This window comes from Mustelus asterias, unplaced genomic scaffold (assembly GCF_964213995.1).
Source record: "Mustelus asterias unplaced genomic scaffold, sMusAst1.hap1.1 HAP1_SCAFFOLD_1665, whole genome shotgun sequence".
NCBI classification, from domain to species: Eukaryota; Metazoa; Chordata; class Chondrichthyes; order Carcharhiniformes; family Triakidae; genus Mustelus; species Mustelus asterias.
The window spans coordinates 70,991-80,995 of NW_027591610.1; the positions used below are offsets into that span (position 1 = coordinate 70,991).

General features: G+C 60.7%; 1 protein-coding gene across 1 annotated transcript in view; it reads left to right on the forward strand.

The window, feature by feature from the left end:
- LOC144488561 (sarcoplasmic/endoplasmic reticulum calcium ATPase 2-like) overlaps window positions 1-5,101 on the forward strand; it is a gene marked incomplete at its 3' end in the record, with an annotated part of 58,894 nt that extends 53,793 nt beyond the window's left edge. The window contains exons 8-11 of the mRNA XM_078206622.1: window positions 197-661; window positions 1,183-1,271; window positions 3,136-3,238; window positions 4,966-5,101. Of these exons, the coding sequence (XP_078062748.1) occupies window positions 197-661; window positions 1,183-1,271; window positions 3,136-3,238; window positions 4,966-5,101 (793 nt within the window). The remainder of the gene's footprint in view (window positions 1-196; window positions 662-1,182; window positions 1,272-3,135; window positions 3,239-4,965) is intronic.
- Window positions 5,102-10,005: the final 4,904 nt, after the last annotated feature.

Here is a 10,005-nt window from a genome sequence, read left to right on the forward strand (position 1 = left end):
GTGGGTCTCGTGGAGTCTCCGTGGGTCTCGGGGAGTGACCGGGGGTCTCGGGGAGGGACCGTGGGTGTCGGGGAGGGACCCAGGGGTGTCGGGGAGGGACCGGGGGTGTCGGGGAGGGACCGGGGGTCTCGGGGAGGAGGTTACCGTGCAGCTTCACTCACATTCTCTCTCCTACCCCCTCCCCTCACCACCCCAGGGCACGAACATTTCAGCCGGGAAGGCGATTGGAGTGGTGGTGGCTACGGGAGTGAACACAGAGATTGGGAAGATCCGTGATGAGATGGTGGCCACGGAGCAGGAACGCACGCCGCTCCAACAGAAGCTGGATGAGTTTGGTGAACAGCTGTCCAAGGTGATCTCCATTATCTGCATCGCCGTCTGGATCATAAACATCGGACACTTCAACGACCCTGTCCACGGCGGCTCCTGGGTGCGTGGGGCAATCTACTACTTCAAAATCGCAGTGGCCCTGGCAGTGGCTGCCATCCCTGAGGGTCTACCAGCCGTCATCACCACCTGCCTGGCACTGGGCACACGCCGCATGGCCCGCAAGAACGCCATCGTCCGCAGCCTGCCCTCCGTCGAGACCCTGGGCTGTACCTCCGTCATCTGCTCCGACAAGACTGGCACGCTGACCACCAACCAGATGTCCGTCTGCCGGGTACGGTGCCCCCGATAGCACGCGGCGCCGTGTCTGCCCTGCGCAACCCCCTCACACTGTCCCTCACGCTGCCCCCCCTCACACTGTCCCTCACGCTGCCCCCCCTCACACTGTCCCTCACGCTGCCCCCCCTCGCGCTGCCCCCCCTCGCGCTGCCCCCCCTCGCGCTGCCCCCCCTCGCGCTGCCCCCCCTCGCGCTGCCCCCCCTCGCGCTGCCCCCCCTCGCGCTGCCCCCCCTCACGCTGCCCCCCCTCACGCTGCCCCCCCTCGCGCCGGCCCCCCCTCGCGCTGCCCCCCCTCGCGCTGCCCCCCCTCGCGCTGCCCCCCCTCGCACCGGCCCCCCCCCGCGCCGGCCCCCCCCCGCGCCGGCCCCCCCTCGCGCCGGCCCCCCCTCGCGCCGGCCCCCCCTCGCGCCGGCCCCCCCTCGCGCCGCGCCGCCCCCCCCTCGCGCCGCGCCGCCCCCCCCCTCCTCCATTCCCTGGGTGGCCCTCTGGCTATAACAGAGTTTGTGTTGTTTGCAGATGTTCATTGTGGAGAAGTTGGTGGGAGACCAGAGCACCCTGAGCGAGTTCACTGTCACTGGATCCACCTACGCTCCGGAGGGTGATGTGTAAGTTTACCGCGGCCCCTGGGTCATTGCGAGTGTGTGCGCTGCCTTTCCGAGGAAAGAAAAATCATGTCTCACAAATTTGATTGAGTATTTTGAAGGGGTGAACAAGAAGGTAGATGAGGGCAGTGCAGTTGATGTTGTCTACATGGACTTTAGCAAGGCCTTTGACAAGGTACCGCATGGTAGGTTGTTGCATAAGGTTAAATCTCACTGGATCCAGGGTGAGGTATCTAAATGGATACAAAATTGGCTTCTTGACAGAAGCCAGAGGGTGGTTGTAGAGAGTTGTTTTTCAAACTGGAGGCCTGTGACCAGCGGTGTGCCTCAGGGATCAGTGCTGGGCCCACTGTTATTTGTCATTTACATTAATGATTTGGATGAGAATATAGGGGGCATGGTTAGTAAGTTTGCAGATGACACCAAGATTGGTGGCATAGTGGACAGTGAAGAAAGTTATCTCCAATTGCAACGGGATCTTGATCAATTGGGCCAGTGGGCTGACGAATGGCAGATGGAGTTTAATTTAGATAAATGCGAGGTGATGCATTTTGGTCGATTGAACCAGGGCAGGACTTACTCAGTTAATGGTAGGGAATTGGGGAGAGTTACAGAACAAAGAGATCTCGGGGTACAGGTTCATAGCTCCTTGAAAGTGGAGTCACAGGTGGACAGAGTGGTGAAGAAGGCATTCGACATGCTTGGTTTCATCAGTCAGAACATTGAATACAGGAGTTGGGACGTCTTGTTGAAGTTGTACAAGACATTGGTAAGGCCACACTTGGAATACTGTGTGCAATTCTGGTCACCCCATTATAGAAAGGATATTATTAAACTAGAAAGAGTGCAGAAAAGATTTACTAGGATGCTACCGGGACTTGATGGATTGAGTTATAAGGAGAGGCTGGAGAGACTGGGACTTTTTTCTCTGGAGCGTAGGAGGCTGAGGGGTGAACTTATAGAGGTCTATAAAATAATGAGGGGCACAGATCAGCTAGATAGTCAATATCTTTTCCCAAAGGTAGGGGAGTCTAAAACTAGAGGGCAGAGGTTTAAGGTGAGAGGGGAGAGATGCAAAAGTGTCCAGAGGGGCAATTTTTTCACAGAGGGTGGTGAGTGTCTGGAACGAGCTGCCAGAGGTAGTAGTAGAGGCGGGTACAATGTTGTCTTTTAAAAAGCATTTAGACAGTTACATGGGTGCGATGGGTATAGAGGGATATGGGACAAATGCGGGCAATTGGGATTAGCTTCGGGGTTAAAAAAAAGGGAAGCATGGACAAGTTGGGCCGAAGGGCCTGTTTCCATGCTGTAAACCTCTCTGACTCTGAGTCTTCACTGGCACCGAGGTGACCTGGCGGGGAGTGGAGATCTGCTTCCTCCCGTGTCCCACGCAGCTTCCCCTAACGTCCAGTTCCACCGGCACAGACTGTGTCCTCCCCAGAGCCAGAGCAACAGCCACTGTGGGGGAGTCGCGGTGGGTTCTGAGTAGTTGGGTTGAGAGCATTTGGGGAGGTCAGTGGGAGGGAGTGTGCAGGAGGCTGTTTCCGGCTGCGTGTCCGCGTCCCCCGGCGCGCGTGCTGACGTGTCCCCCGGCGCGCGTGCTGACGTGTCCCCCGGCGCGCGTGCTGACGTGTCCCCCGGCGCGCGTGCTGACGTGTCCCCCGGCGCGCGTGCTGACGTGTCCCCCGGCGCGCGTGCTGACGTGTCCCCCGGCGCGCGTGCTGACGTGTCCCCCGGCGCGCGTGCTGACGTGTCCCCCGGCGCGCGTGCTGACGTGTCCCCCGGCGCGCGTGCTGACGTGTCCCCCGGCGCGCGTGCTGACGTGTCCCCCGGCGCGCGTGCTGACGTGTTTCTCATTGTGGGACAGGTTGAGGAACGGGCAGGTGGTTCGCTGTGGGCAGTACGATGCGCTGGTGGAGCTGGCTACAATCTGTGCCATGTGCAATGACTCGTCGCTGGATTATAATGAGGTAACATTCCCCTCCCTCCCTCTCTGTCTTCATCTCTCCGCCCGGCTCTGCCTCTGTGGGGGATCCCCTTTCCTGAGGCACCCTGTGGGGAGTGACCCTTTCTCCAGGTGCCCCGTGAGGGGGACCCCTTTCCCCATGACCCTCCCCCGCTCTGCCCACGACACTCTCCCTGTCTCCCCGCGACCCTCCCCCGCTCTCCCAGCGACCCTCCCCGCTCTCCCAGCGACCCACCCCCGCTCTCCCAGCGACCCTCCCCCGCTCTCCCAGCAACCCATCCCCCGTGACCCTCCCCCACTCTCCCCGCGACCCTCCCCCACTCTCCCCGCCACCCTCCCCCACTCTCCCCGCCACCCTCCCCCACTCTCCCCGCCACCCTCCCCCACTCTCCCCGCCACCCTCCCCCACTCTCCCCGCCACCCTCCCCCACTCTCCCCGCCACCCTCCCCCACTCTCCCCGCCACCCTCCCCCACTCTCCCCGCCACCCTCCCCCACTCTCCCCGCCACCCTCCCCCACTCTCCCCGCCACCCTCCCCCACTCTCCCCGCCACCCTCCCCACTCTCCCCGCCACCCTCCCCCACTCTCCCCGCCACCCTCCCCCACTCTCCCCGCCACCCTGCCACCCTCCCCCACTCTCCCCGCCACCCCTCCCCCCACTCTCCCCGCCACCCTCCCCCACTCTCCCCGCCACCCTCCCCCACTCTCCCCGCCACCCTCCCCCACTCTCCCCGCCACCCTCCCCCACTCTCCCCGCCACCCTCCCCCACTCTCCCCGCCACCCTCCCCCACTCTCCCCGCCACCCTCCCCCCACTCTCCCCGCCACCCTCCCCCACTCTCCCCGCCACCCTCCCCCACTCTCCCCTCCCCTCCCCCCACTCTCCCCGCCACCCTCCCCCACTCTCCCCGCCACCCTCCCCCACTCTCCCCGCCACCCTCCCCCACTCTCCCCGCCACCCTCCCCCACTCTCCCCGCCACCCTCCCCCACTCTCCCCGCCACCCTCCCCCACTCTCCCCGCCACCCTCCCCCACTCTCCCCGCCACCCTCCCCCACTCTCCCCGCCACCCTCCCCCACTCTCCCCGCCACCCTCCCCCACTCTCCCCGCCACCCTCCCCCACTCTCCCCGCCACCCTCCCCCACTCTCCCCGCCACCCTCCCCTCTCCCCGCGACCCTCCCACCCCCACTCTCCCCCGCGACCCTCCCCCACTCTCCCCGCGACCCTCCCCCACTCTCCCCGCGGCCCTCCCCCACTCTCCCCGCGGCCCTCCCCCACTCTCCCCGCGGCCCTCCCCCACTCTCCCCGCGGCCCTCCCCCACTCTCCCCGCGGCCCTCCCCCACTCTCCCCGCGGCCCTCCCCCACTCTCCCCGCGGCCCTCCCCCACTCTCCCCGCGGCCCTCCCCCACTCTCCCCGCGGCCCTCCCCCACTCTCCCCGCGGCCCTTCCCCCGCGACCCTCCCCCACTCTCCCCGCGGCCCTTCCCCCGCGACCCTCCCCCACTCTCCCCGCGGCCCTTCCCCCGCGACCCTCCCCCCACTCTCCCCGCGGCCCTTCCCCCGCGACCCTCCCCCACTCTCCCCGCGGCCCTTCCCCCGCGACCCTCCCCCACTCTCCCCGCGGCCCCTTCCCCCGCGACCCTCCCCCACTCTCCCCGCGGCCCTTCCCCCGCGACCCTCCCCCACTCTCCCCGCGACTCTCCCCTGACCTGCGATTGGTTGTCCTGGCAGGTGAAAGGAGTTTTTGAGAAGGTGGGTGAAGCGACGGAAACAGCTCTGTGCTGCCTGGTGGAGAAGATGAACGTGTTCGACACAAACCTACAAACCCTGACCAAGGTGGAGAGAGCGAACGCCTGCTGCTCGGTGAGTGAGTGAGGGAGGGAGGGAGGGGGCACATCATCGCGACAGGACACGCACTGCACTGATTGCACAGGACACCGTTTCTCTCTCATTTATTAGTGTCACGAGTCGGCTTACATTAACACTGCAATGAAGTTACTGTGAAAATCCCCTAATCGCCACACTCCGGCGCCTGTTCGGGTAACACTGAGGGAGAATTTAGCACGGACAATCCACCCTAACCCACACGTCTTTCAGACTGTGGGAGGAAACCGGAGACACAGACATGGGGAGAAGGTGCAAATTCCACACAGATAAGTAACAGCGTGCTCACCACCGTGCCACCATGCAGCCCCATGGAGAGAGAGAGTGATGGTGGGAGCGACTGAACCGGAGAGAGAGAGAGAGTGATGGTGGGAGCGACTGAACCGGAGAGAGAGAGAGAGTGATGGTGGGAGCGACTGAACCGGAGAGAGAGAGAGAGTGATGGTGGGAGCGACTGAACCGGAGAGAGAGAGAGAGTGATGGTGGGAGCGACTGAACCGGAGAGAGAGAGAGAGTGATGGTGGGAGCGACTGAACCGGAGAGAGAGAGAGAGTGATGGTGGGAGCGACTGAACCGGAGAGAGAGAGAGAGTGATGGTGGGAGCGACTGAACCGGAGAGAGAGAGAGAGTGATGGTGGGAGCGACTGAACCGGAGAGAGAGAGAGAGAGAGAGTGATGGTGGGAGCGACTGAACCGCAGAGAGAGAGAGAGTGATGGTGGGAGTGACTGAACAGGAGAGAGAGAGAGAGAGAGTGATGGTGGGAGTGACTGAACAGGAGAGAGAGAGAGTGATGGTGGGAGCGACTGAACCGGAGAGAGAGAGAGAGTGATGGTGGGAGCGACTGAACCGGAGAGAGAGAGAGTGATGGTGGGAGCGACTGAACCGGAGAGAGAAGAGAGAGTGATGGTGGGAGCGACTGAACCGGAGAGAGAGAGAGAGTGATGGTGGGAGCGACTGAACCGGAGAGAGAGAGAGAGAGAGTGATGGTGGGAGCGACTGAACAAGAGAGAGAGAGAGAGAGTGATGGTGGGAGCGACTGAACCGGAGAGAGAGAGAGAGTGATGGTGGGAGCGACTGAACCGGAGAGAGAGAGAGAGAGAGTGATGGTGGGAGCGACTGAACCGGAGAGAGTGATGGTGGGAGCGACTGAACAGGAGAGAGAGAGAGAGTGATGGTGGGAGCGACTGAACCGGAGAGAGAGAGAGAGTGATGGTGGGAGCGACTGAACCAGAGAGAGAGAGAGAGTGATGGTGGGAGCGACTGAACCGGAGAGAGAGAGAGAGTGATGGTGGGAGCGACTGAACAGGAGAGAGAGAGAGAGTGATGGTGGGAGCGACTGAACCGGAGAGAGAGAGAGAGTGATGGTGGGAGCGACTGAACCGGAGAGAGAGAGAGAGTGATGGTGGGAGCGACTGAACCAGAGAGAGAGAGAGAGAGAGTGATGGTGGGAGCGACTGAACCGGAGAGAGAGAGAGAGTGATGGTGGGAGCGACTGAACCGGAGAGAGAGAGAGAGTGATGGTGGGAGCGACTGAACCGGAGAGAGAGAGAGAGAGTGATGGTGGGAGCGACTGAACCGGAGAGAGAGTGAGAGTGATGGTGGGAGCGACTGAACCGGAGAGAGAGAGAGAGTGTGATGGTGGGAGCGACTGAACCGGAGAGAGAGAGAGAGTGATGGTGGGAGCGACTGAACCGGAGGAGAGAGAGAGAGTGATGGTGGGAGCGACTGAACCGGAGAGAGAGAGAGAGTGATGGTGGGAGCGACTGAACCGGGGAGAGAGAAGAGAGTGATGGTGGGAGCGACTGAACCGGAGAGAGAGAGAGAGTGATGGTGGGAGCGACTGAACCGGAGAGAGAGAGAGAGAGAGTGATGGTGGGAGCGACTGAACCGGAGAGAGAGAGAGTGATGGTGGGAGCGACTGAACAGGAGAGAGAGAGAGAGTGATGGTGGGAGCGACTGAACCGGAGAGAGAGAGAGAGTGATGGTGGGAGCGACTGAACCGGAGAGAGAGAGAGAGTGATGGTGGGAGCGACTGAACCGGAGAGAGAGAGAGAGTGATGGTGGGAGCGACTGAACCGGAGAGAGAGAGAGAGTGAGTGATGGTGGGAGCGACTGAACCGGAGAGAGAGAGAGAGAGTGATGGTGGGAGCGACTGAACCGGAGAGAGAGAGAGAGTGATGGTGGGAGCGACTGAACCGGAGAGAGAGAGAGTGATGGTGGGAGCGACTGAACCGGAGAGAAAGAGAGAGTGATGGTGGGAGCGACTGAACAGGAGAGAGAGAGAGAGTGATGGTGGGAGCGACTGAACCGGAGAGAGAGAGAGAGTGATGGTGGGAGCGACTGAACCGGAGAGAGAGAGAGAGAGTGATGGTGGGAGCGACTGAACCGGAGAGAGAGAGAGAGTGATGGTGGGAGCGACTGAACCGGAGAGAGAGAGAGAGAGTGATGGTGGGAGCGACTGAACCGGAGAGAGAGTGAGAGTGATGGTGGGAGCGACTGAACCGGAGAGAGAGAGAGAGAGTGATGGTGGGAGCGACTGAACCGGAGAGAGAGTGATGGTGGGAGCGACTGAACCGGAGAGAGAGAGAGAGAGTGATGGTGGGAGCGACTGAACCGGAGAGAGAGAGAGTGATGGTGGGAATGACTGAACCGGAGAGAGAGAGAGAGAGTGATGGTGGGAGTGACTGAACAGGAGAGAGAGTGATGGTGGGAGCGACTGAACCGGAGAGAGAGAGAGAGAGTGATGGTGGGAGCGACTGAACCGGAGAGAGAGAGAGAGAGTGATGGTGGGAGCGACTGAACCGGAGAGAGAGAGAGAGTGATGGTGGGAGTGACTGAACAGGAGAGAGAGAGAGAGAGAGTGATGGTGGGAGTGACTGAACAGGAGAGAGAGAGAGTGATGGTGGGAGCGACTGAACCGGAGAGAGAGAGAGAGAGTGATGGTGGGAGCGACTGAAGAGGAGAGAGAGAGAGTGATGGTGGGAGTGACTGAACAGGAGAGAGAGAGAGAGTGATGGTGGGAGCGACTGAACAGGAGAGAGAGAGAGAGAGTGATGGTGGGAGCGACTGAACCGGAGAGAGAGAGAGAGTGATGGTGGGAGCGACTGAACAGGAGAGAGAGAGAGAGTGATGGTGGGAATGACTGAACCGGAGAGAGAGAGAGAGTGATGGTGGGAGCGACTGAACCGGGAGAGAGAGAGAGAGAGTGATGGTGGGAGCGACTGAACAGGAGAGAGAGAGAGAGTGATGGTGGGAATGACTGAACCGGAGAGAGAGAGAGAGTGATGGTGGGAGCGACTGAACCGGAGAGAGAGAGAGAGTGATGGTGGGAGTGACTGAACCGGAGAGAGAGAGAGAGTGATGGTGAGAGTGACTGAACCGGAGAGAGAGAGAGAGTGATGGTGGGAGTGACTGAACAGGAGATAGAGAGAGTGATGGTGGGAGTGACTGAACTGGAGAGAGAGAGAGAGTGATGGTGGGAGTGACTGAACTGGAGAGAGAGAGAGAGTGATGGTGGGAGTGACTGAACCGGAGAGAGAGAGAGAGTGATGGTGGGAGCGACTGAACCGGAGAGAGAGAGAGAGTGATGGTGGGAGCGACTGAACCGGAGAGAGAGAGAGAGTGATGGTGGGAGCGACTGAACCGGAGAGAAAGAGAGAGAGTGATGGTGGGAGTGACTGAACAGGAGAGAGAGAGAGAGAGTGATGGTGGGAGTGACTGAACAGGAGAGAGAGAGAGAGAGTGATGGTGGGAGCGACTGAACCGGAGAGAGAGAGAGTGATGGTGGGAGCGACTGAACCGGAGAGAGAGAGAGTGATGGTGGGAGTGACTGAACAAGAGAGAGAGAGAGAGAGAGTGATGGTGGGAGTGACTGAACCGGAGAGAGAGAGAGAGTGATGGTGGGAGTGACTGAACTGGAGAGAGAGAGAGAGTGATGGTGGGAGTGACTGAACCGGAGAGAGAGAGAGAGTGATGGTGGGAGCGACTGAACCGGAGAGAGAGAGAGTGATGGTGGGAGCGACTGAACCGGAGAGAGAGAGAGAGTGATGGTGGGAGCGACTGAACCGGAGAGAAAGAGAGAGAGTGATGGTGGGAGTGACTGAACAGGAGAGAGAGAGAGAGTGATGGTGGGAGCGACTGAACCGGAGAGAGAGAGAGTGATGGTGGGAGCGACTGAACCGGAGAGAGAGAGAGTGATGGTGGGAGTGACTGAACAAGAGAGAGAGAGAGAGTGATGGTGGGAGCGACTGAACCGGAGAGAGAGAGACTGATGGTGGGAGCGACTGAACCGGAGAGAGAGAGAGTGATGGTGGGAGTGACTGAACAGGAGAGAGAGAGTGATGGTGGGAGTGACTGAACCGGAGAGAGAGAGAGAGTGATGGTGGGAGCGACTGAACCGGAGAGAGAGAGAGAGTGATGGTGGGAGCGACTGAACAGGGAGAGAGAGAGAGAGTGATGGTGGGAGTGACTGAACAGGAGAGAGAGAGAGAGTGATGGTGGGAGCGACTGAACAGGAGAGAGAGAGAGAGAGTGATGGTGGGAGCGACTGAACCGGAGAGAGAGAGAGAGTGATGGTGGGAGTGACTGAACAGGAGGGAGAGAGAGGAGAGAGTGATGGTGGGAGCGACTGAACCGGAGAGAGAGAGAGTGAGGTGGGAGCGACTGAACAGGAGAGAGAGAGAGAGTGATGGTGGGAGTGACTGAACAGGAGGAGAGAGAGAGAGAGAGTGATGGTGGGAGTGACTGAACCGGAGAGAGAGAGAGTGATGGTGGGAGCGACTGAACCGGGAGAGAGAGAGAGAGTGATGGTGGGAATGACTGAACCGGAGAGAGAGAGAGAGTGATGGTGGGGAGCAACTGAAACCGGAAGAGAGAGAGAGAGTGAT